Here is a 27660-nt window from a genome sequence, read left to right as displayed (position 1 = left end):
CGAAAGTCGTAACGGAAAGAGAATGGAAATAACGCGGGGGCATTTCCGTAATCTCGCGCGCTGCGGAAGAAGAAAACCTGGCATCCTAAGCGTTGCGCAACAATCTTTCGTCTGAAACGCATTCTTTTCTTCCACGCACACAAACGAACCAAAGTTTTTCTACCTTGCGATCAGATCGCAGAATTTTTGGAACCCTAATCTACTGCATTTCGCTCTGGACGTTCGTGTAAATCGCAGCCAACACTCTCCGTCAATCGAATCCTCTTCGTCACGTCGATCAACTTCTCCACTGAGATATTAACCCTAAACGTTTTTTATGGCTATGACCGGTAACCATTCCCCTCGCCATTCCTCCGATAACCACCAATCGCGCCGCACCGGGCGCCTGAGTGCTTCTTCGCCGTGGAGCCAAGTTGTGCGCGGCGAATCGGAGCCTGTTGCGGTGCCTCCGTCGTCATCTCCCGCCGCGCCGTATCAGGTGACGGAGGCTTTCCATTCCACTGTCTCGGAGGCGGACGATTTTAGCTCCGCCGCGGAGAGTTCAGACAATGGCGGCGCAGCGAAGAGGCCTGTTTGGAACAAGCCTTCTACTAATGGCGCGGCGGCTTCCGAGGCTCAGCCGGTGATTGACGCGCTTTCGTGGCCGGCGTTGTCGGTGTCAACAAGAGCTGCAATGAAATCGGAATCGGCGAAGGGTTTGTTGGATGGATCTTCTGTGCCACAGTTGCAGGTTTTGCTCTTACGCCATTCAATCTATTGTTTCTGTTATTTTAATAATCATTTTAATGATTAAAAACTTGCTGCTATTTTTAGTGTTCCATACAGTTGGAGCTAGTTTTTCTGTAGCGTTATTGAATTGATTTTTCGTGTGTTCTGATGGTGTTAAGTGGTTTGATTACACTAATATACAGAGGTAGTTTTGTGGTACAATTTGGAAAATGCATGTATGTGTTGCCTGCTTGAAGTGTGTGGAAACCGGTACTGGATTAGTTTATGTGTATTAACAACTAGATGTACTGTGAATTTTGTTGGCTTATATCGTTAGTGTGTATGTGCATCGACATTGCTATTGTTAAGTGCTGATTGCAGGTTTTGGGAAGTGCGTCTTCTTCCTCCTCTCTACAGAGGGAAGTCAGTGATAATACAAGCACCGAGAGTACCAACAGCGTGGCGTCAACTCGGCAGAAATCAGTGAAAAATCACAGTTCAAATGCTTCTTCTAATGGTGGCCACCCACAACTGTCTGTGCCCCAGGCTTCGGTAGCTGCAACTGGGTCCCATAACTCCTCTCCAAAGGACCACACACAGAGAAGTGGATTTGTGTCCAATGATCATCATCAGCAGCGTAATTCCTTTAGAAATCGTAATGGTGGCCCACATCAGCGCGGAGATGGTTCTCACCATCATAACTATGGGAACAGGCGCCAAGAATGGAATAATAATAGAAGTTTCGGCAGTAGAGATACCAATGTGCCTCCAAGAGTTGTTCCAAGATTTATACGGCCACCTCCGCCTCCTAACTCTACTCAGTTTTTTCATCCATCACCAATGCGGCCTTTTGGTGGCCATATTGGATTCCATGGTATGGTGTATTAATCTAATGGTGATTTCTTTCAACACAGAACATGCTCTGATGACTTTATTCATTTCCAGAACTGTCACCTCCGGTGGTGTTTGTTGCAGCTCCACCTCCACCCCCAGATTCACTGAGAAGTGTTCCTTTTGTGCCTCCCATGCCACATCATCCCCTGTTCTTTACAGGTCCTGACCCTCAGTTGCAGAATAAGATAGTCACCCAGATTGACTACTATTTTAGGTACTGTTTTTACTTTGGTCTTTCGGTGTTTTGCTTTTGTTAGTTTGTTGTCTTTAATCGGATTCCGAAAGCTGACTGTAGTTGTACCACAACTTGTCTATCGCAGTAATGAGAATTTAATTAAAGATACGTTCTTGCGGCAGAACATGGATGACCAGGGCTGGGTTCCCATTAAATTAATTGCAGGCTTCAACAAAGTGAGTTATGAAGGAGAAATAGATAGATTGCTTTGTTGTTTCACTGACTCATAAAATATATGCTTTAGGAAAACGTATAATGATTAACCTACTTTAGTGTAGGTGGATTAAATTCTATCTAATGACCACATGTCTTCTACTGGATTGAATGATTGGCATGTTTCTTGGCTATTATACGATCTTTCAATCCTGTAAAAGACAGCTGGAGTGCTCTCAATTTGATCAAGTTACGTCTTAGCTTAGTTGCCCATTCCATACATTCATGGGATGACAAATATTGGTAGCATGTATATGGTTGCACAGTTTGCACCATTTCTGTAGAAAGTATGTTCAACGACTAAGGAAAAACATGACTCTAAATCAAGTTTTTGCATTAAAATTATTAAAGTAACAATGTGTACATTGTAAGTGCTACGATTTTAGCACCCTACACTGTACTAGTTTGATTTTTCTGGTAGTTCTTATAGTTTTGGGGATTCAAGTTTTGGTCTTTTATTTTATTTTCAAGGCCAGTCCTACACTAATTTTTTCCCTTATGTAGTAATGATGTTCTGTTTAAGGGATATGTACTCATGTTTTGATCAATTATGTTGTGTATTAAAGAATTAACTTGGAAAAAAAGAAGTCACTTTACGGAAATTTTTAAACATATGGATAGGATCTGTTTTAAAGGTTAAGCTAGGTTCTGGTTAAATAAATAAAAGCTTATTGTTGCTCAATTAGTTTACTAAAGCCTTATTCTCTCCGTAATCCAAGTCTTTTTTCTTAACCCTTTATATCATTTTTTTAACAGCACCATTTATATCATGTGTGGACACATAAATTGTTTGCCTGTGTTGATTCTCAAATAAAAAGGGTAGTGGAAAAGAAAGCGCGAGTATGATAGTCAAATTGAAGTTATGCATAATACATCGAAAGAGTATTGATTTTTAAATCCAATAGAACAGAAAAGAGGTGAAAATTAAAATATTCAAACTTTTGTTCATCATTATTTTTCATCCTTAATGATATATGTCTAGTGGTGGGAAATGTATGTTGACTTGGAGACACTGTTACCTTACAATGGTTGTATTTTAATCGATATAATTACTTTCAATGTATATTTGGTCTAGAATTTTTTCCCGTTTGGCCAAAACTTGAAACATTTTACTCTTTGGTGTATGCAGAAGTTGATCTCACTAAACATCTAGAATCTTAATTATGACTGAAAGGTGAAATGGCAATGTGTAGTGAATGCGTGATTGTTTAGAGTATAATGACTTTTATTGTATAGTTTTCGAAGTTTGTATCGGTGACTAGTTTAGTGTTGAATATCAAATTAATTTCGTAATGCTTCAGTTCAAGTTATGCATTCATTTAAATCTCTTCTATTTGGATGTGCGTTGTGGCCTTATTTGTTACCAATGATGAATTTGTTTTTCCTCTCTGGTTTATGCATTTGACTTACAATATGCAGATTATGTTAGATGCTGTTTGAACTCCAATTTTAGTACTTTGTAATGGTCACTGTTTTAGTGTTGCAGTTCTTCAATTATCATACAAAATTTGTAATATTGTAGTTCTAGTGATGCATTGGTTTAATAATTTCTCCTACTTGAGTTGTAGCATTATTTCTGTTAGATGTTAAGGATTTATTTTCTGTTAGTTGGGCTTAGCCCATTCTGTATTAAGGGCATTGGCCCTTATATTTCACTATAAATAAAACTACCCTTAGTGTATTCAAAACACAAGGGGATATTTTCTCCCAATCCTCTCCATTTCTCACATGGTATCTAGAGCATAGGATTAGGTCCAGCCAACTCTAGTTTCCGGCACAACTCATCGCCGCCGCCGCCGCCACTGTGGCCGTCGCTGTCGCCGCCGCCGCCGCCGCCGCCGGAGTTCCAGAATTGACCGACGACCACATCATCGGCATCGTCTCGCCCGGGCGACCACCGTGGTACAAATATCGCAGCCAACGGACCAGTCACGCGCCTCCACGCGCCGCCGCCAGAATCGCCGGAGCCGCCGCTTCCCACCGCGCGTGACGGCGCGTCACCGGAGAGTTCCGTCGCCGATCTGGACCTCCGTGATCGCCTCCTCGTCCTCTTTCTGGATCTGTGATCGTTGCGGCAATCGGAGCACTTTAGATTTTGGGTTCTCCTGTCATACCCAACTTTACTTCTACTTGTTCAGCTCTTCTGCGTATACCGAGCAAACCAGTCACTGAGACATCTCCTCATATTGATGACTCCTCAGTTATGGCTATCCAACGTAATGATCGAAGTCGGCCTCGCAGGCAAAATAAAGGACGTGTTACAAAATGTGACCACTGTGGCAAGTTAGGCCACAAAATTGATCAATGTTATGCACTTCATGGACGACCTCCTCGACCTGTAGCAATGGCCAATTCTGATCCATCTGGAGACCCTCCTACTTCATCTAATACCGTAGAAAAACCTGCAATCTTTAACGAATTTCTCAGATGGTATGAGGATCGTCAGCACTCTAGTTCCACTACATCTGCATCTGTTGCACGTACAGGTACACCTTTTGTTGGTCTGACTCACTTTCACTCCCTCGGATCTTGGGTCCTTGACTCAGGCGCCACCGATCATATCACTGGTAACAAGTCCTTATTTTCTTCTTTGTCATGTCCGGATAACTTACCCTCGGTAACAATGGCTGATGGGTCTAGAGTCTCATCTCATGGTGTTGGTACTGTTGATATTTTTTCGTCCATATCCATTGATCATGTACTTTATGTTCCCGGGTCTCCTTTCAACTTATTGTCCATAAGTCGTCTAACTCGTACCCTTAATTGTGTTATCTCATTTACTAAAGATTCTGTTTGGTTGCAGGACCGGAGTTCGAAACACATGATTGGCACAGGATGTGAGTCTCATGGCCTATACCATCTCCGCCCTTCTCCACATGTTGGCGTAATCATGGAGTCACCATCCCTTCTTCATGCTCAGTTAGGTCATCCTAGTCTTGCCAAACTACAACAACTTGTCCCGAGATTGTCACAATTATCAAGTTTGTCGTGTGAGTCTTGTCAGTTAGGAAAGCATACTCGTAGTTCCTTTCCTCGTAGTGTCTCACAACGGGCATCGTCCCCTTTTTCATTGGTTCATTCTGACATTTGGGGACCTAGTCGTGTTAAGTCCAATTTAGGTTTTCAGTATTTTGTTACTTTTATTGATGACTACTCAAGATGTACTTGGTTGTTTTTAATGAAGAATCGTTCTGAGTTGTTTCCTATTTTCCAATCATTTTTCAATGAAATAAAAACACAGTTTGGGGTTTCTATTCGAACTCTACGTAGTGATAATGGTCGTGAATACCTTTCTCAATCGTTTACACATTTTATGGCTTCTCATGGCATTCTTCACCAAACCTCATGTGCTTATACCCCTCAACAAAATGGGGTGGCTGAGCGCAAGAATAGACACCTTATTGAGACAACTCGTACTCTTCTAATTCATGGTCAAGTACCCTCACGTTTTTGGGGTGACGCCGTTCTCACGGCATGTTATCTTATAAACCGCATGCCATCTTCCGTCTTAGATAACAAAATCCCCCATTCTATCTTGTTTCCTCAAGATCCTTTACATCCTTTACCTCTTAGAGTTTTTGGGTCTACTTGTTTTGTTCATGATTTTAGTCCTGGTCTTGATAAGTTATCTCCTAGGTCTCACAAATGTGTCTTCCTAGGATTTCCACGGTCACAAAAGGGCTATAAGTGTTTTTCCCCTTCCCTCAATCGTCATTTTATCTCTGCTGATGTTACTTTTGATGAATCTTCCTTCTACTTTTCACATCTATCTTCGAGTCTTGAACCTCCACCTGTTACTGTTGATATTCCTATTTTCTGTGATTCTCCTAGTGATGCTCCACCCATTTTGTCTCCTCCTTCTTTGGACTCTCATTCACCACAGGATCGTCCTTCACCACCACCCCTTCAGGTGTATAGTCGTCGCAATCGTCTTCCTCATGACTCACTTCCAGTGCCGGTTCCTGTGTCTCCTCCGGCTCCAGCAAATGAGTCTGACCTGCCCATTGCCCTTCGTAAAGGTATACGCTCTACCCGTAACACTTCTCCCCATTATACTGTTCTTAGTTACCACAGATTATCACCATCTTTTTACACATGTCTCTCATCCATTTCTTCTGTGTCCATTCCCCACTCTGTGGGTGACGCCTTAACTCATCCTGGCTGGCGTCAAGCTATGCTGGATGAATTAAGTGCTTTACAGAAAAGTGGAACTTGGGAGCTTGTCCAATTACCATCTGGAAAGTCTGTTGTTGGTTGCAGGTGGGTGTATGCTATCAAGGTTGGTCCTGATGGCACTATTGATCGTCTCAAAGCTCGATTGGTTGCCAAAGGCTACACACAGATTTTTGGTTTGGATTATGGTGATACCTTTTCTCCAGTGGCAAAAATGACCTCTGTTCGCCTATTCATTGCCATGGCCGCTCTTCGCCAATGGCCTCTTCACCAACTTGATGTCAAAAATGCTTTCCTTAATGGTGATTTGCATGAAGAAATTTATATGGAGCAACCGCCTGGCTTTGTTGCTCAGGGGGAGTCATCTGGATTGGTATGTCGTCTTCGCAAATCCTTATATGGCCTAAAACAATCTCCTCGGGCCTGGTTTGGTAAATTTAGCTGTGTTGTTCAACAATTTGGTATGTCTCGCAGTGAAGCGGATCATTCAGTGTTCTATCGCCACTCACATGCTGGATGTATCTACTTAATAGTGTATGTCGATGATATTGTTCTCACAGGAAGTGACTATCTTGGCATCTCTAAGATGAAACAACACCTTTGCCATCATTTTCAAACCAAAGATCTTGGCAAACTCCGGTATTTTTTGGGTATTGAAGTAGCACAATCCAACACCGGTATTGTCATATCTCAGAGGAAGTATGCGTTAGACATCTTGGAGGAAACAGGGTTAATGAACTCTAAATCTGTTGAGACACCTATGGATCCTAACATCAAACTCCTACCAAATCAGGGGGAGCCTTTCTCAGATCCTGGACGGTACAGAAGACTAGTTGGCAAATTAAACTATCTTACTGTTACACGTCCTGACATTTCCTTCGCAGTTAGCGTTGTGAGTCAATTCCTAAACTCCCCATGTGAAGACCATTGGGATGCGGTTGTTCGCATACTGAAGTATATTAAAGGATCACCTGGAAAAGGTTTGCTATATGGTCCTAACAACGATACAAAAATCGTTTGTTATTCAGATGCTGACTGGGCTGGTTCCCCTTCTGATAGGAGATCTACTTCTGGATATTGTGTCTCTGTTGGTGGCAACCTAATATCATGGAAAAGTAAGAAGCAAAGTGTTGTGGCAAGGTCCAGCGCAGAAGCAGAATATAGAGCTATGGCATCAGCTACTTGCGAGCTTGTGTGGCTTAAACAATTACTCAGTGAATTGAAATTTGGAGATGTCACTCAAATGACACTTATATGTGATAATCAAGCTGCTCTCCATATCAGCTCTAACCCTGTCTTTCATGAGAGAACCAAGCACATTGAAGTTGATTGTCACTTTATTCGAGAAAAGATCATATCCGGAGACATCAAGACTGAGTTTGTTAACTCAAGCAACCAGTTGGCAGACATATTCACTAAGTCCTTACGAGGACCTAGAATTGATTATCTTTGTAACAAGCTTGGAACATATGATTTATATACTCCAGCTTGAGGGGGAGTGTTAGATGTTAAGGATTTATTTTCTGTTAGTTGGGCTTAGCCCATTCTGTATTAAGGGCATTGGCCCTTATATTTCACTATAAATAAAACTACCCTTAGTGTATTCAAAACACAAGGGGATATTTTCTCCCAATCCTCTCCATTTCTCACAATTTCTTTATCCAATTACGGAATTAATTTGATAGTCACCATTCAATGATGAATATTTTCCCATAACGCTGAGTTATTTGTAGCATTAAGTTGTGGCATATTGTTTACCCAGTGATGAATATTTTTATCTGTCAGGTTATGTATTTGACTGACAATATCCAGATTATATTAGAGGCTGTTCGAAATTCATCTGCTGTTGAGGTGCAGGTATTTCTTTGAATATTGTCTCGAGATTTGAGTTTGAGTGTAGACATGATTTCATTGGTAGTATTTAGTAAAAAGTTATTTTTCTTTTTTGCTTTATTCTATCTTTTATTAAAGCTGTTTTAAAATTTCTCACTGTCATTTTATTATAGGGTGACAAAATAAGGAGACGAAATGATTGGAGGAGATGGCTCATGCCTCCTGTTCAGTTTTCTAATGTTCCAACCCCTGAAGAGTCGAATCCGGACATGCTGGCAGAACAAGTACACAATATTGCTTTGGAGACTAGTAACTATGATGGTCCAGGAGGAGTAGAGGTTCTACCTGATACTTCACAACATAGATCTACATTTGGGGATTTGAGTAGTCCATTGAAGCTCTCCACTGGTGAGGGTACTGGTCAAGTTGGAATTCAAGGTTCACATCACTCCATTCCAGCAAGAAATTAGAGTTTTAGATGTGCATTCGCACTTTGTGTGTTTCTGAAGAGCTCTTGTTAAGAGGGACACGTGAAGCAGGATTCTAAGAATGGTCTAAGTCTTTACTTATGGCACAATGGGAAATGATTGCTCGAGACATATTTAGGATAAATATGATTGAGAAACGGAAGAAAAATACATCGTATAAAACACAAAACGGTAACAGCTCCCTCTCCCCTCTCAGCAAAAGTACAGAAAAGACTTTTTCTTTTTATTTAATGTTTATTTTTGTTTGTGGAGAGCTAGTTGCACGACTCTTGTGAATACTAAATTTCTTTATGGGTATAATGTTGTCACTCTTACGGGGGAAATATTTGCTTCAATATGGGGAATTTTTGTCTGTGTTCCCGACTGCCCCCTCAGCTGCTTTTTAAAATCTCTGGGGTCAGCTTTGCCACCACCACCAGTTTTGGGAGCATGTGTTTTATCAAGTTCACTCATGACACGGGTGTTGAATGTTTTTGATAGCTACCTGCCGCCGCTGATGGAAGAGCAAATATAGCTTTCTGCCGCTGGAGCTGCTACTACCACCACTTTAAAGTGTGATTGCTTCATGTCACTTGCCATAATATCTTCCGTTACATCATATCTGCTATGACATTGGTATTTATATTTTTTGTCTGTTAAAACTCGCGAAAATTCCGAACCCGCAAGTGGTCCCTGTGGGGTCATTTAAGACTTTAATTATACAGGTCACAGCTGTATAATATATTCCTGTTTAGATTTATGATATGAACTTGCATGGATTCCGAACTTTATTTGATCATTACCGTCACGCCGCCTCTTCATTTTCCCCCTCTTCATTGAGCAATTGACACGTCGATGTGGTTAAAAAAATCTACATTCCAATATATTCGACTCCAATTTTCATACTTTAGAGAAAGCAGTTGCTGGCCATGTAGAGGAACTGGAGAAAGCGATGAAGAGGATGAGGTGTTAAGAAGTATACTCATAAATTATGGGTAAAGTCATGAAGAACTGATTAATGTGTATGTCTATATGCATTAATTGAATTTTGCATTGTTTCAAACGTGTTTATATAGAGCAGATTTCGCTAGCATATTAATAGTTGAGAAATGTTAGATATTTAGCAATTTCATAGAATGTTTTGTATTAAAGAAAAAGAAAATGGATGATAAATTTGTCATGCGTGATACAATTGAGGGAAGTGGAGAAAAGAAAGGTTATGATATGTATTGCAAAATTGCTGCGAGAACAACTTTTTGAATTGACACGCTTGAAACTGAGCTGAAGGAAATATATTGGGTTAGGTTGGCGAATGAACATGGGTTTTAGGATGAGACGAAGCTCAACGGAGTGTTGCTTCCTCCGCCACTCTAATAGTTTCCTACACCTATCTAAAATTTTTTAATCACAAAACTACCTTTTTTTACTTTAATTTTTTACTTTTCTTTTTTTATGAAAATCCTAAATCTCTACGTCTTATTTTCACTCTCACAGTCGTCCACCCCTCCAACTCTCACTTTTTCTCAATCTTTCCAAATCCGTTTAACCCCACCTCCCAACTCTCAAACTCTCACTTTCTCTTTTTCTCTCCAGATCCGTTTTTTCCAATCCATTCTTCACATCCGTTTCCACTTCTTTAATTTTTTTTCTTCTCCATTTTGGTCCATTGGTTGTGTGTTCGTACTATGGTATTGGTGCGGTGGTGGTGGTGCGGTAGTGGTGCTTTGGTGATGCTTCATTTGTGGTGCGTCTATTGTGCAATTTGGTCTACGAGAAGTTGATTTAAATTAAATTTGGTAGTATTATTTCATTTGAATGCATTTGAATATATTTTGTGTGCTGCATGTTTGATTTTGTTTAGTCTCTGTGTTTGGTCCCTGATAGCTGCGTTTTCTGTGTCTTCAAAGGAAGAAGATAACCGCCCAAGCCTCAACGGATGTGACATATCTGTTTGGCCTTGAACGGATGTCGATATTCGTCAACGGATATCCACGTTCAAGGCCAAATGAATATGGCACATTCGTTGAGGTTTGGGTGTTTTTTTTTTTAGTTTTTAGTTTATTAATGTATTGTATTTTAAATTAATATATAGATAGTATTTAAATTTAGTGTTTTTTTTAATTTGTTACAGAACTATAATCAAAATAATTTTAATTTTAATTTGTTGAGAGGAATTTCATTCAAGTAAAGAAGTGGACTATTACGGAGGTGCATTGATATAATGGCGAGGACCATTAATAAAATAGTTGGTTATTGGATAAAAAGATAAAAATGGAAATTAAATATTTCTGAAGGCTAAAAAGGAGGTAAAAGAGGGATGGAGAGGTGAAAGGATGTGGTGGTGGGAGTAATTCTCAGCACAACGGAAACAAGAGAAGGGTTGGAAAGTGAGTTGTGAAGTGCTGTCCTTGGGATTGGGACGTGACTAGGTGGATAAAAAGGAATTAAAAATTAATTAATTAAATTTATTGGAAAGGAGGAATGGCATACCTCTGTATCTGCTTCATATATTTAGTATTAATTATATCTATATTTGTATTTTTTTTCTCCTATAGTTGATCTTTTGAGTCCCACGATTGGTTGAGGGAAGAACTATCGTAAGCTCTTGCCGGGAGCAGCAATATTGAATTGGAAAAAAAAAAGCATTTTAATTATAATATAATTCTATTAAGTTAAATTAATTAAATTTACACTAATTATTTTCACTCGTTTTTTTTTACATTGTCTCAAATCCATCTTCCAATATAAATAAGAATTATTCATTTGTTTAGATATATGAATCAGACTCACCCTTCCACTTAGCCGGACGATTAATAGTAAAAAAAAAAGTTTTTCTAGACAATTAAAAAACATCAAGAAAAAGTAAAAATATTAAAGAATGAAAAAATCTTATATTAATGAAGACATGTAACATATAATAACGTTAAACAAAATTTCAAATTCGCAACACAAACAAAAACTAATAATATTTAAAAAAAAACAAAAACATTAAACAATAATTATGCAATTTCTCAAGTTAGTCTAGTATAACATTTCTACCATTATTAGTTTTCTAATATTTATAATGTTATTATTAGTTAGATTTATAAAAAAAGTAAAAAAAAGCCAAAAAATTTCCACTCATTACACTCAACTCAACGAGAACCAACAGAACTCAAAAGATAATTCCTATAAATTGATGTAAGAAAATATTGCAGGGAGAAAATTCACTAGTGTTACTAAAGTATGGATAAATAATGAACCAGTATTCATAGTTGTAGAAATATACATCGCTTTATTCACATTATTTTACATTATTAATATATTAAATATTGTCTTATGAGTATAACTAAAATAATCGTCCATATGATTAAGGGATAATGTCGTTTATCAATCATGTCACACTTTCATCGTACATCGATAGCAATTTCTTTCTTAATGGTATTGAGTTTGAGAAATTTAGATATTTAATTATATTAAATAATTAAACAAGAAAAAAAATTAGAGACAAAAATATAACTAGTAATAGTTTTTGTTATAAATAAAAAACTATAATTATCTGTGAATTAGAATTTAAATTACCAACTAATTAAGAGATTAACTATAATTATAATTTATTTAACAAATTTTTTAGTACAATAGCTTATTTTATTACTGAAAACATACCAATTCAACTATATCAGATTTATTATTTATATTTAAAAATTTAGAAAGTATGATTAAATTTGATTTTAAAAAAGTATTATAATTTAAATAAAAAAAAGTTAAGTTAAATGTACCATAAATATATTTAAATTTAATTCAATTTTGGCTTAATAGCATTGATGGTCCCTATTTTCGTCAGGTTTGTTTGAAATGGTCTTAGTTTTTTTTTTCAATGTTGTCCTAAAAAATGTAATTTATGTTTAATTTAGTCCTTTTTGCAGACAGCGTTTAACAGCGCACTGTCCAGCTGTCCACAACCCAAATGAGATGACATTTAACTGCCTACGAGGATTCCCTTCAAGCACAATGAGGTTGATTCTGAAAAAAAGGGAACCGAACGGTGAGGGAGAAGAAGAATGGAACCAAACAGCTAAAGGGGTGGGGCTACCGAACGGTGGAAGCACGGGAGCCGATCGGTTCGCCAGAGGGATTTGTGATTTAAGCTCGTGGTCATGCAGGTTTCTGGTTCTTGTGGTTTGCAGGTTTGGGGTTGGCGAGGATGATGGAAGTGTGTGCCACAGCGGCGCGTTGAAGAAGGGAGAGTGGTAGCAGTAGCGGCGGCCATGGAGATTGCGTTGTTGTTTATGAATGTTGTGCGAAACTCGCGATTTAGGTTGGTGCTAGAGGAGGAAGACTCGTGATTTGTTGCAGGTTTGATGGCGTCGCTGATGGAGATGTGGTGGTTGCAGGTTCTCGCGTTGAGTGACGCGATTCTTACGGCGGCAACGACCTTTGCTGCGCGATAGTGGTGGTGGAAGCCTAAGGTTTTGGAAGCGCGAGGAAGATGATGCGCGAAGATGGTAATATGGCGAGGTGAGACCCTAATCAAAAATACATTTTCAAAAAAATCAATAAATCCACCTCACTGTGTCTTAACGTGTCCACGTGGGCAGTTAAATGCCATCTCATTTGGATTTTGCACAGCTGGACAGTGCACCGTTAACGATTTAAACGCTGTTTGCAAAAAGGACTAAATTGAACATAAATTACATTCTTTAGGACAACATTGAACAGAAAAAAAAACACTAGGACCATTTCGAACAAACCCGACAAAAATAGGGACCATCAGTGCTATTAAGCCTTGAATTTTATAAAACTTTAAATTTAACGTCCAAAAATTTAAAACAAACTACACTCAACAATTGAAATTACATAAAGAAGAGAATGGTGAAAATCCATACTTTCTATTATACGTCTTAGTTTCACCGTTTACTAATACTTGCTCACTCTTGACATCTTTTAAACTCACACCATTAAGATGATTATTGCAAAAGAAAACACAAAACACACAAAAAGACAACACAAAAGTAATGATAAGTTAATATATCAAAAGAAATAAGTTATTAAATCAATCTCTACTTGGTGTTCACCGAAGAGACACAAACACCAATAAGATATGAGTCCAACAACATAAGAGATTGAAACCACTGTTTACCAAAAACCTTAAGGCAATGAGTCTTATATATTTATATAGTGTTCTACTTTCTCATTTCTATCCAACGTGAGACTTAGACTCACACATGATTCTCACCATAAAAAACTCCTTACTAGACGATCTATCAAACGCTTACTATTAGATAACTTTTTGTCAAACGACTCCTTACCAAATGACTCTTTATCAGGTGATTCCTTACTAGACGACTCTTACTAGACGATTCCTTAATAATAGTAATAAAATAAAATTTAAAAAATAACGAGTATTTATATTTAAAAACTTGTTTTGGCTTTTCATAAAAGATATGAATATTATAATTTGAAGAGTTTAAATTTTCTGTCATAATTTTATACTTTTAAAAAAACTTAAAATCGTAAATTGAGAGGTAGTAGAATTTGAATGAAATAAAGTGAAAATGTGTTAGGATGTAAAAAGGGTAGGTAGAAGTGGAAGCGAGGGAAAGGTGGTTTGGCCAAGTGTTGGTATTTAATGATGTTATAAGACACAGAATGGTCTTTTCGGAGTAGCCATCAGGACCTTTACTTGGAACCACGTAGGACACCATGCCCTTATTATACTTTCTATTCTCTTCCTTCAGTTACTAACCAATTCCACTTTTCATACCACTGGACAATACCACATTGCCTTGTGCTACCTGACAAATATCCATTACATGGCTGTCACAAAAGATTTGATTCTAATCCAATCTAAGGTACCATAATCAAAAATCAAAATCAACTCCATATTTTATTATTATTATTTTTTCTTTCAAAACTATGTTTTCAAATTTTACTCAAATTTTAAATTTATTTATATATGTTATAAATTGGTTATATTTTTATTTGAAGTAATACTCTTAATATATTATTCATATTTTAAAATATATGCTTATCATAAAACTAAATGATTTGATAAAAATACAATAATAAATTTAACTTAACTCATAATTCTAACTCTATAAAGTAAAACTTTAAATTTAACTATAAAATAAAATATATTATAAGTCTACCTTAGGTCTATCTTACACTCACCATAGTTCCAACAAAATTTAATATATATTTTGTTTTCATTGTAAACATAAAATAATTTTCTAAAACAAGAGCCTGTCTTTACTTCACATTGATTCTGAGCATCTGTGCATTAATAGTGGTGGCATGGCATGGGTCGAAGGGTCGATGGGTCTCAATCAATCACACCATTCTTGACGTGAAAGGTTTCGTTACTATGTATTGTTATTATTATAAGTTAGGAAGATTTCCTTGAAGTGAAACCCTAATTTTTGATAACAAATTTGGTGATCCCAAACGTTTGTAGAAAGAGAAAGAAATATGTTTGATGTTTTGGTTTGGTTTTGCAGGTTCCAAGTAAGGTGAGAAAGAAGAACAGAGAAGGGTGTTTAAAGGAAGTTGTGTCTCGTCTTCATATGGTAAGTGAATTTGAAGAAGAAAGAAGAAAAGAAGAAAGAGAAAGAGTAGAGAAGAGGTTTGGTAGTAGAAGTAGTTGTAGGTAGTAATAGCCTACAAACAACCTGACATCAACGTAAACATAGACAAACTTTTATGGGTAAATGAGGTGTGGGAACACTCATTCATTCCAGTAAAAGCAAAAGTAGGTGGGCCCTGCGATCAAACCCTTATTTAATAATATTACATTTTTTAATCCAAATAATAATACATGTGAATAATCAAATATTTAAATAATATTTTATGTCAAATAATTATATAAACAGTAAGTTTTTTCTTTAATTTTAATTTTCAGAACTCAAAGTTTATGTTGTAATTAAGATAAAGTTAAGAAATACGTTAAATTTAATTTCTCTTCGTTAATCTTGATTAATGATAAAAACTTTATACTATGATTTAAATTGTATATTATGAGTTTAATATAAAATTTAGATTTTTTAAAATTTAAATAGGTAAATAGGTTTAAAGACCTTTATCTTCTTGTTTTCTACATCTAGTAACCTATTCTAGCATTAAAGAATATTATTATGTGGTGCTTCAGTCCAATGTGGTTCCGATGACTTCTATGACCACATGTGTCGTATACAGTAAGAATCATAAAATAAATCTTCAGACAAACTTTCCAAGGGAAACTTTTATAAGAAATGGATTAAATTATATTTTAAAACAAAAATTAAAATTATATTACTTTTAATTTTTTTTAAAATAAGTGAAAAAACTACACTAAAATTTATGTACAAGTTAAGTTTTAGCTTATACATTTTTTTTATCCATTTAAGTTGTTGTTGGAAAACTCATTTAAATATATTTTACTCCATAATATTTACACTTCTAGGTAGTCATATCATAACTAGAGACTGTAAGTCTGATTTGATAGTAACGAGATGATGAAGAAAAGAAAAGAAGAGAAAAAATATGTTTTGGATTCGATTCTACTATTATTAATAAAAACTAATATGTTTATTTATTGAAAAAAAAAATTATATTATTTAATTTTTTTTGTCGTATCTAATTATTTATTATTTTCATCTCATTATATAATATTTAATAATAAATATTTCACAGTAAAAATTTAAAGAAAACGGAAAATTTAATTAACTTATTACGACTTCACTCACTATTAATTTGTAGTTTTTTCTTTCAATTTTTTATTATATTTATTGCTTTCGTTGTGCATATGAAAATAAAATAAAATTTCTTACAATATTTTTGGTTGTGCATATGAAAAAATAATAATTTTCTTAAAATATTTTGAATGCACGGTGAAGTTATTGGATTCGAAAGAATCTAACAAATAAACATGTGTGTTTCTCATGGATTTTTATTCAACTAAAAACATATTTTTTTTACTGTATAGGAGAAAAAACAAAAAATCACACTTTAAAAAATCCAAAAATCAATGATATTTTATAATATTTATTTCTTGATCATTTGATATGCCTTATATCAACGAAACTAAACTACCCACAAATTATTGTCTATTTCCACTGGATTTTGTCTTTTGTATTATTTATTATTTATTCTGTTTGTTGAGAAATAGTTGTGATGAAGGGAGTGCGAATAGTGAAAGCAGGAGTGCATTGTATAATAAGCATGGGATGTATGACATGTGTACTTGAGGGACTGCTGCACGTGTCAAATCGGCGTGTCCTTAAAACATTATGGAACGGCTCTTCCTGTGGCTCAACAAGTGGGTTAACATCAGCCTTTCTTTTCTTTTTATTTAATTTTATTTTCAACAGATAGATTCGTACAACATCATGCTATGCCTATGTGTACGGTTTTTCTTTTATCATCAGACTTACAACAAAGCCTTTCTATATCTATTTTTTTATTGAGTTATCAAATTTATTATTATATTATTATAATTTTGAATTACAAATTTTTAATTTAAATAAATTTTAAATATTTTTTCTCTGTATAAATTAGGAAGATTGTTGGTTTTGTCGCTTAAAATACTTTTCTTTAAAATTAAAATTAATTTTTTCATAATCTACTTTCAAAAGAACTATTTTAGTTATTTCTATAGTTAATTTAGTTGTATGTGAAAAAGTAGACAGAGCAAGCAAACAAGGGGATAATGTTTTAGCAACACATTCTTTAACACTCTTTGTTATAATCTGTAAAGATTTTTAAAAAATATGATTAGTAGAGATGTCTCTTATTAATTTAAAAAAAAAGAGAGTAAAAAAACAGATATTAATCTGCGTGAATAAAATTTATATAAAATATTGAAATTTTTTTAGTTAAAAATATTAATATTTTTAAAGGATCAAGATATATCTTAATTTGAGTCCATAAGTAATATACCTAAATGTTTCTTTAATTTCTTCATATAATTTGATATGTAATTCTTCAAATTCTAAGGTTGTCAGAGATGCATTAAGCAAACAAAACTTAAACCCTTAAATAGGCTAAGACTACAAAGATATTCTAATAATTAAGTTAAATAGGTGTGTAAGGTATTAATAAATAGTATAATATATACGTAATAATTATCTACTATTATTTATAGTAACTTTATAGGCTTTTAATTTGTTGAGACTAAATCACTTAGATAATTAAATTGTATAGGTTTTGTTAATCAATTTTACGTCTTAATCTCTTTATCAATCATGTTTGATCTCCAATTATGTCTTGTGCTTTTAACTATGATTATGATGCATTACTACTATGATGAAAATGTTACATAATATTGTTCTAGATTGACAAGACCATATCAATGACATATAATATATTATGAAATTACTTTAAGTTAACAAAATCATTTCGGTCACATATATACAATTAACATAATAAATTTATAAGATTTTTAATTTTTTTTAAGTATTTATTATTTATCCCACTTATTCTATTAAATTCAATGTTTCTAATCAATATTAAATTTCTAACCTAATTTTTTTTAGTTGGACAAGAAAAAACAAAAATTATTTATAGGAAAATAATAATAACAAATATAGATATTAAAAGAACAAAATATGATAAACTAAAAATATATATATTCAATTAATATTGAATACATTAATAATAGTTGTTTTTAATAGGATTATGAGAGAAAATTCCCGTTTACTTTGTTATTTTGATGCATATAAATGAATATTGAAAACCAAACTTGAATTTGACATGTAATTTTTAGTTATTTTAAAGTTTGAAAAAGTATTTCTTATTTCAACATTTACACTTGAGTTCTTCAACATCGATTAACAAATTCTTTCAAATTCACTCAATCATTCTCCCTCAAATTCATTCAAGTGAACAAATGGTTAGTGAATGTATTTTGTATTATTGTTTTTCATTGTAAAATAAAGAATTTAATTAGATTTTAAAAATTCAAATGATAAAGTATTTCTTTTTATATGATACCTATTTCCCGCTATTCACTAAATAAAGTGTATTTCCTAATTAAAGAATGTATCTTTTTATTATTATTCTTCTGGGACGTGTCAAAGATTTTATTCATGTTTATAGGGTCATATTTGTTTACAGTTCACATCAATCTTCCCCTGAATTTGGTGTGTAAAGAAAGATATATATGAAAATTTACTATTCTTTATTCTTGTGGCTTTATTATTTAATTTTTATCATCAAATATATATATATATATATATATATATATATATATATTTGTATGTATATATATATATATTTGCATGTATATATATAAAGTAAGTCCGATATAAGTTGAAAAAGAAATTTGTTTCTCCGTCTCTTATGTCATAATATGCGAAAAGTATTTAATTTGAGAAAGATGAGATCTTTTTGAAATTCTAATTTTCTCATGTATTGAAAATATTGAATTATCTGTGATATGATTTAGTTTCGACATTTTGGACTCTAAATGATAATATCTTTTCATTTTAAGAGTCATATAAATTTTGTTCTGTATTAATATACTGACTCTTATATTTTTAAATAAGTTAAGTTATTATTTGTGTTTTTAACTACAACTCAAAGTACAACTCTGACTTTTCCTCTAACAAACCATACTCTTTCTTATATATATTCTTAACAATTCCAAATCTATTTTTAACCAAATACCTCTTATTTATTATTATTTTTTCTCAAAAACTTCCAACATTAAAAAATGAAATTATTTTTATATAATTATAAGTATGCACTCTCATCATTTTATCAAGATATTATCTATTTTTAATACTTCCAATTAGATATGCAATTTTACAATCTAAACTTAAATTTTTAAACTTTACACAACATGATAAACCCATAACGCTCAAGTAATTATAATTATCTGTTTTGATACCAAAATATAACATTCCATTTTAGCATCTTACAATTAAAGATAACTTTGAGATTTTGATAAACTCCTATATTAGATAACTACTAAAAGTAAAAAAAAAAAATGTTACTCAATGGTGCTCTGTCATCACTTAAAGCCTTCACATAATACAACATTCAGCGATGTCTTTTTGTTGTTTAACGCAAAGCTTTTATTTAATACAACACTCAATGGTATATACTGGCGTTAAACAACCTAGAGATTAAATTATCCTTTATGAGTGCATAAGTTTAAAACAATTTTAAACATTAAAACTCGTACCAATTCATCCAATTGCTCATATGATAAACTATCTTAATCACACAAAACCAAACAAAAAGAATCACGCCAAAAACAATTATCCAAACTATACAAATCAAATAAGACATACACACCAATCAAATTCATCCTAATAGCCCAATTTCATTCTTAAAATAAAATCATTCATCAACATGCAAACATACCAAATTTATCAATCTCATACACACCAAAACAACTAGTTTCTCATACCTGACCCAACAACTCACAAGACGCTAACTTGCAAAATGTTCTATCCACACATAGAAATATTAATAGAACGATAAAGTCATATCGATCCGTAGATACTTGTATAAATGACTAAAAAGATAAATGCAAATGAAAGAAGATTCACTCTCAACAAATAACAGAAAAAGGGTTGAAATTCAGTTATGTGAACGAAGAACTAATATATTCAAATTGAAGAGCTCGCTACAAAGAGTAGTCTTACAATATTGATTCTTCAATAAGACAAGTAGGAAAAAATAATTCTTAAATAGAAGTCAAAAAATTCTAGAAGAGTGGTTTGTACAGAGATTATGTGTTTTAAAATAATGAAACTCGTTCGTAACAAAACTATTTATCTTAAAAAAATTTAATATTAGAATAATCGAGTCTCACTATTTTTAAACTACTATTATTTCTAAAATGTCATTTTCTAGATCAAATTTTAATAAATAAATTTTCAATGAAATGACATTCACAAAAACCATTATTTTGTGTTTTGATGGAAAATCTTATCATTTTTATGATACATAAATATATCAAATTTAAATTTAGTTTTTTTTTAATTATTTTTACATCAAAAGAATTCAAAATTGATATATTTTATTTTATTGTATTTAAATAAAGTATTTCAATTGCTACTAAATATAAAAGGTTTATTAAATAATGAATAAATGTTAAAAATTAAAAATAAAATATAAAATTTATTGATCTATGTAGTCAACTTAGGTTGATGTTATTTCAAACAAAGTTTGTTATGATTTTTAAGTGATATTTGCAAACTTTTTTCATGATTTTGAATCAAATTTATTGTTCTATGTAGTCAACTTAGGATGATGTTAATTGATAATATTGTTAGTTGATGTTAAGCTCAACTATAAAAATCTATATCTATTTTAATTAAAACAAATTAATTTGGATTTTTTCAATTGAACATAAATTAGTTTAAGTTTAGATTAATTCCACTTCATCAATTAGATTAAATTCAATGTTAGATTAACCAAATCAATTTGACGTGTGATCAATCCAATCTCAGATTGATATAATCTTAACTTGATACAGATTTGATGTCTCAATCGAACATAGTGACAAGACTTGTCCTAACCCAGTTTGGTATTTCTCGATCCTATTTAAGTTTGACTCAACCTATACACAAGATAATTTCATTCTATCCGGACTCAAGGTAACAAGGTCTTGATTAATTTTAGTATGACAATGGCTCAACACAACTTGATTGAATGTGGAGCGAAATTGACTTTTGTTCGATCTAAACTCTGACTAACTTAACTTTGTGTGTTAGTTCTGACTGACTTAACTTTGTATATTAGTGTAAATTCACACAAAAAAATATTGAAATAATTATAAATTGTTGAAAAAATAAAAAGTTTGATAATATATTGTAACGAATTATTGAAGAAACAAATACTAATATTTTATAAAAAGGTACTTAATATTAATCTTCTAAAAGCATATTTTATTATAAATAATATCAAATTATTATTGTTTTAAAAATTTGTTCGTGGATGGATTTCAATTGTGTTTTGTAAATGTAAAATTCTATAATATTAACTCACTCGTTTCGTACTAAAACATATGAAAATATTAATATGAATATAAAAAAATTATTTAGGAGTTCAGTATATTAAATATTTTCATAGAGGTGTCCTTCCACTTATTTATGAGATTAGGTTTCTTCAATAAAACTATTAAGTTGTGAATTCAATGGTAAGTGAAGTTATATATTATGTGGAAAAAAAAATTAAAATAATAATACTAGATAACTTATTATCATAATATTTTAAATTAAAAGTAATATGAATATCTTATATGAATTGCACTGATATCTCATTATTATTTATGGTGAATTCTTGAAAGATATATACAAAATTATATAAATTTATATTATATATATATATATATATATATATATATATATATATATATATATATATATATATATATATATATATATATATATATATATTATTTAGCTTTCAGTAATGAAAGCAATTTTCTTGGTATTGTAACTGCACACATCGAATCAAGATAATTAATTGTCATGCTTTGTGTTAACTATGAACACAGGGTTTTTGACATGTAACATTAAGAACTTACTTACCACAACAACATTAGACAAAGGTACGGTTCCTGTCTCATGTTAACTCTTATGTGATAGGTATCGAAATATCTCGATGTTTGGATTAAGAATTTTGTCTTCAAATAGTGGAAAATGGTTCTTAAATGTACAGATACTTTTCATGATTAAACAGGTGTTATTTTCTCTTCTCGTAACCCAAGGCCCCGATTATTAGTTTGAATCTAAATATTCCTCGGGCTTATATGAAATTCAAGATTTAATGTTTCATTTTTTTGTGCCCTCAATGTCAATTTTATTTAGAAACCTGGACACGAACAACCTCTGGAGAAAAGATGAATACAAAAATATTAATTATTGTCCTTTATTGTGCACATGAAAAGCTTTTTTGTTGGTTCGCACATGAAAAGCTTCGATGGTCCACATTGAGTTTCTTCAATTGGCAAACAGCTAACATCATCATGCATCGAAAATATGCATAGTTGCTATTGTGCATAGGATCAAGCATTAAAGTGGTCCCATTTCTCACAACATCACTTCCTTCTTCTTGTAGACCATGATATAATAATCCTAATTTGACAATCCACACTTTGTTGTTTAAGTAGTGTTTAAATTTAGAAGAAAAAAAAAGTGTAAAATAAACCTCAAGAGCTTCTAAAATAAGTGTTACTTGGAGTATATAAAATGACAAATATATATATAAATAGAGAGAGAGAGAGAGAGAAAAAAGTTGACAAATTGTTAATTAGGATCATCATGGATACATATAAAAAACCACTTAAGATAAGATGGTCTCTTAAAATCAATAATTGGGAGTTAAAATTTTAGTTAACATGTTGATAAAAATAGGTATTTTATGAAATTATGAACTGAAAAAAAAAATGTAGTTTAATTAATTTAACAGGTGAGAAAATGGAAACTGGGAGGGGAGGGTTATGATTTATCATTGGCTAGGGTTTTGGCTGGCGCATGTCACGTGTCGAGAATCCGACATGACTACTCACACAGAGTGCACAGAGATCTGCAAAATATAGAACAACCACCAAACACAAACTTGACTCACCCTCTTCTTTCTCTTTCTGTTTCTGTTTCACCTTCTCAACCATTTCTCGGTCTTTAATAAGCTAGAAAAGTTTGCAACATTGCCGAATCCTACCAAACAAGGTCATCATAAAATTCCCTAAAAATCACAATCACACTCATCACTTTCTCCTTTCAACAATGGAAGAGGTGTGGAAAGACATAAATCTTGCTACCTTAAATGACCAAGTCACACGCTCCGCAACAACGCACTCCAACTTGGGAGGAGTAATCCTCCAAGACTTTCTCGCTCGACCCTTCACCATGGATCCACCAAACACCATTCTTTCCTCTCAAACTCCCTCCCTCTACGGCGCCCCCTCCTCACCGGCACCACCACTCCTCACGGCTCTCAGCCTGAGCTCACACCCCCACCTCCATTTCGACCCTCACACTCAAAAACCCTCACATCCCCACCACCCTCCTCCACCTTCCAACCACTCTTGCTTCACCACCCCAACCACCGCCTCCTTAGGCGCCAAAAGATTCGCAGAACCCGATTGCAACCTCGGAGACAGAAGAAACAAGCGCATGATCAAGAACCGCGAGTCCGCTGCACGATCGCGAGCCAGGAAACAGGAAAAATTTAGCTTCACCTTTTCGCTCTCCTTAATTTTTCCGACCGTGGGATTTAAGTCCCACAATTCTAGGTTTAACTGAATCTAGTAGTTCCGCAAATTTAGGTCGAGGATAAAAACAAAACAAAAAAAAGTGTCATGAGGTTAAATGAAACAAATATCACTGTTGGCAAACTGGATGTATTACGCGCCTTACACCGTTTTTTTTTTTTGGTCTCTTCAGGCTTACACGAATGAATTGGAGGTAGAAGTTGAGCAATTGAAGGAAGAGAATGCAAGGCTGAAAAGACAGCAAAAACAGGTATGTTTCTGGTTGGAGAATTTCCAATTGTGTATAGGGGGTTGAATGCGTTTCACAAATAACATTAAGAAGAGAGATAAAATGACAGAATTTGGGAACATACTATAAAAAAACAGAAGTGGTGTGATTAATGTCCTACGTCATTGTATAGCTAAAAAAGTGGTTGATGGTTTGATGTTGCACTGGTAGTAGTAGAAGGTGATTGTGTCCCTATTTGACTGCATTTCAGCTGAGTGAAGTTGCAGCCAGTGAGCAAAAGAAGAAGAGTAGCCTATATCGAGCATCTACGGCTCCATTTTGAAGAGGGTCCTCGATGGTTTAACCCACTTCGCCCACATGCCCCTCAATCTTCGGTTTACCCTTTTCAGTGATAATGATGTAATGCATTTCTGGATTTGTGGTCGCCACATTTCCACCTTTAAATTCCTATTCCTTCCTTTTCTGACCTTACATAGTAATAGTATATAGTGTAGTAGTAATTTGGGGAATGTAAGAGAAGAAACAAGAATGTGGTTTTTGCTTCTTCCATTCCCTACTTATTTTCATTGCCCTTTTTATGGTATTGCCTTCCTAACTAGTTTTGAGTTTTAACGTCTTTCTCTTTAGTTTTTCCTCTTTATCGCTAAAATTTCTTCATGCGGAAAGTAATGTTCCTGTTTCTTGTTTCTTTCCTGTACTATCCATTCTTGCCCTAGCTTATCCAACATTGCTTTATATGTATGTTTTAATTATTAGTACATATGTAACCGTACCATTTCACTTTAAAACCTCTATTAATGTTTTTCTATTTTAATCTTTCTATCCCATCAACTTGTTTTATTTGCAATTTTCTTTATCTCTTTTGAGATGTCATCACTAAAACTCATCACTCATGTAGCATGCATCTAGGTACCCATTATCTTCTTTTGGAGAATCACTTTTAAACACTTTATAAGTTTTCACACATTTAATCAACCGTCTAGTCTTCCTTATAGATCTTTTTCTAGGTTTCAAAATGAGCCATTTCGAATAATCTTTAATTTGTTATCTTACAACTGCTTAATTACCATAAATGTGTTCTACGAATTAACAATTTAGTTAATTTAAACTTTTAAAACGATAGTTGAAATAGTAATCAAACTTAGAATTTATTATTGCCTTTAGCATTTTGATACTTTTTTAAACCCATTTAGTATAACATTTATTCTTTTATTTTTTTAGCAAAATATTAAGTTTAAAAAGTATAAGTGTATAAAATTAATAGAGTATAATTATGTTTTTTACAAAAGATCGAAAATATAAAAAAATGAATATAACAAGATTTTTAATTTTAATTAAAATCTTTAAAAAAAATAATTTGTTTCATGAACGATTCCGGCTAGTGGAAGAGGGGACCAGAAAAGTTTTATATGCTGGAGGATATTTTGCAGGACAAGACGTTTTGTTCTTTTCGCTACGTGGCGCCAACTATTATTATGTCCCATTAATTTGGACTTTTTTCTAAAGAAAAAAACAGTTATTTAAAAACAAATTATTTTTAAGAAATTACTTTATGCCTATATCGTGACATGGTTGACATAAGGAACTGGGCAAAAAAGGCTAGTAAAAAATATTTTTTTATGTTGTCATGTTTAATAAAGTTAATTTAGTAAATAGCCATTTAAATAATGTCTTATTATTTTTATCTGTTTAAAGTAAGTTAAACTGGTTTTTTTATTTTTTAAGTTTAAGTTATATAGATAACAATCCATGTGAAGTGTTCCATTAAAAAACTGTGCCAATTACCTTTTGATTAGTTCTCGACATTATTTATGTTGACATTGGGTGGTTTATCTCAGTAGTTTTGGTCATAAATATTTCTCAGATGTTATTATTGCAAACAAAAATCGAATAAGAATTTTGAATCATTTTCGCCGTATAAAAACCGTGGTTTCCCTAATTACTTTTGTATTTGTGAAAGAAAAAAATAATAATAAAGGAAAGTGTCAATTTTGTCTAAAAGATTGTTTTGAAAGTTAAAAATATCATTAAAAAATATGGTAATACTGGAAAATTCAGTTCTTTTATAAAGTTGTAAATTCAACCATAAGTTTTGTTTTTTTATTTCTAAGGAAGTCATACATTCAAAATTTTCTAAAAATGATAAAAAGTCGCGTTTCTGATTATAATTTATTACTTTTTTAATTTTTCTTTAATCTCAATAATGGTATAATATGTTGAAAAATTAAGATGAATAAGAGAATTTACATGAAAATAAACAAGATCACTAACGTATAAATAAAAAATTGATAAAATACATAGTCAAATAATATTATAGTTTTTTTATAGAAACGTGTTCTCAATTTATTACTATCAATTTTTTTTTTCAATAAACTTGGCATAAATGAAAACTAGAAACAAGTATGAGCATTATGGGATTTCAAAAGCAATAAGATGATGAAGGTAATGGAAATAACAACAAAATATGAAGCTATGAGGTGCCGACAGCTAGATGGTAAAAAATGTGGTATAATTTGTGAAACAAAAAACATGTTTTTTGTAGCACTTTGTGATGTGTGATTGGGCCAGTGTCTATTGTGAACCTGGGTTGTCGCAAGGTGCAACATAAAAAACAACAGATAAGTTGCTACTTCCAACATAATTTATGAATGTTGTTTTGCGGTCCCCAGTGAATGATCAGATTCAGGTCCTTCGTGTTTTTTTTCTTCCAACAAAAGCTTTATTTTTGGTTAAAAACAATTTTAAGTTTAACTTTATTTATAAAGTGAGATTGTTTATATTTACATATATATATATATATATACTATAAATTGTCTTTGTTTTTAATTAATAAATAGTTTCTAACCTACTTCCCATTGAACTGTGAACTAGATATTAGTGAATGATCTCATATTGATCCAATAAAAGATGAAATAATATGTTTATTAAAAAACTGATGTCTTGACTGTGAATAGCACAATAAGTCAAACAAACAATTTTTTTTATTAAAATAAACTTTAACACGTCACTCTAATATTATGTTAAGAAATAATTTTTTTTAAATTTAAATTTAGTTTAATTTTATAAAACTAGTTTGTAAGTTAAAATTTGCATTACATATATTCTAAATTAATTTTATTACGAGAGTCCAAACAAAAAAATAGTTTTTTTTTCTCGTTTTATGAAATAAATATTTTTATCTTGTGGTGTAATGTGAGTGAATTGTTGAGTGAAGAGTGGAGGAATTGTTTTCTCCACTTGGTGGTGTGGGAATGTTGGATGATAAGGAAATTTGTTGACGTGGGTAGAAGAAGGGTGTTATTGGTGTGAATTTTGAATGTCTGTCTCAGATAACATAAAGGCTTTTATCGAAAGATGATGTGGTACAACAAATGGGAATATTATTGTCGATGTTTCAGCTGAATGAATATCAATGGAGGCCCACTAGGTTCCTTGGTTCCTTCTCTCACAACACAACCATTGACTTCACCAAAACCACAGGATAAGCTTTTTCTTCCTTTTTATCCTAAATTCCCCCACGCCAACTCTACTCATATCATCTTCTAGCTAAAATTATCAAATTGCAACTTTTCACTTAATTTTAAGTTTTTTCCTTAGGAAATTTATGATTTTCTTATTTTCTTCTGGTTTATTTTTTATTACGTGCTTCTCTTCATCGAATAGTCATATTATATAAATTTATATAAGAAACTTTACATTTGTAGTCGTTATTGCTTTCATGCAT

The 27660-nt window shown here is 32.9% G+C and overlaps 2 protein-coding genes across 4 annotated transcripts; both read left to right on the top strand.

Annotated features, from left to right (window-relative positions):
- LOC108321296 (la-related protein 1C) lies at positions 1-9314 on the top strand. 3 transcript variants are annotated; one of them, XR_001831474.2, is made up of 7 exons: positions 8-730; positions 1090-1582; positions 1654-1816; positions 1923-2013; positions 8009-8080; positions 8230-8715; positions 9025-9314. XR_001831474.2 is itself a non-coding variant. In XM_017553004.2 (6 exons), exons 1-6 carry the CDS (start codon positions 317-319, stop codon positions 8524-8526), a joined length of 1530 nt encoding a protein of 509 aa, XP_017408493.1. In that variant the 5' UTR covers positions 4-316; the 3' UTR covers positions 8527-9314. The 3 variants fall into 3 exon arrangements, 2 of the variants coding, with proteins under 2 accessions (XP_017408494.1, XP_017408493.1); XM_017553004.2 differs by having other exon boundaries at positions 4-730; positions 8230-9314; XM_017553005.2 differs by lacking the exon at positions 8009-8080 and having other exon boundaries at positions 1-730; positions 8230-9314.
- Positions 9315-23219: 13905 nt separating this feature from the next.
- Positions 23220-23738, top strand: LOC108321253 (bZIP transcription factor 27). The gene has a single exon (XM_017552949.2). The coding sequence runs from the start codon at positions 23220-23222 to the stop codon at positions 23736-23738; it is 519 nt and encodes a 172-aa protein (XP_017408438.2).
- The last annotated feature ends 3922 nt before the right edge of the window (positions 23739-27660 follow it).

This window comes from Vigna angularis, chromosome 10, assembly GCF_016808095.1.
Source record: "Vigna angularis cultivar LongXiaoDou No.4 chromosome 10, ASM1680809v1, whole genome shotgun sequence".
Taxonomy (NCBI): domain Eukaryota; kingdom Viridiplantae; phylum Streptophyta; class Magnoliopsida; order Fabales; family Fabaceae; genus Vigna; species Vigna angularis.
Note: the sequence above shows the minus strand (reverse complement) of the source record. Positions and strands in the feature narration are given on the sequence as shown.

What these genes read in the sequence shown, in the direction of transcription:
- LOC108321296 (XM_017553004.2), top strand. Translation starts at nt 317, where the DNA reads ATGGCTATGACCGGTAACCATTCCCCTCGCCATTCCTCCGATAACCAC. An exon ending in TGGCCATATTGGATTCCATG is followed by an intron (nt 1,583 to 1,653) that starts GTATGGTGTATT and finishes ATTCATTTCCAG; the next exon opens with AACTGTCACCTCCGGTGGTG. An exon ending in CAGATTGACTACTATTTTAG is followed by an intron (nt 1,817 to 1,922) that starts GTACTGTTTTTA and finishes TGTCTATCGCAG; the next exon opens with TAATGAGAATTTAATTAAAG.
- LOC108321253 (XM_017552949.2), top strand. Translation starts at nt 23,220, where the DNA reads ATGGAAGAGGTGTGGAAAGACATAAATCTTGCTACCTTAAATGACCAA.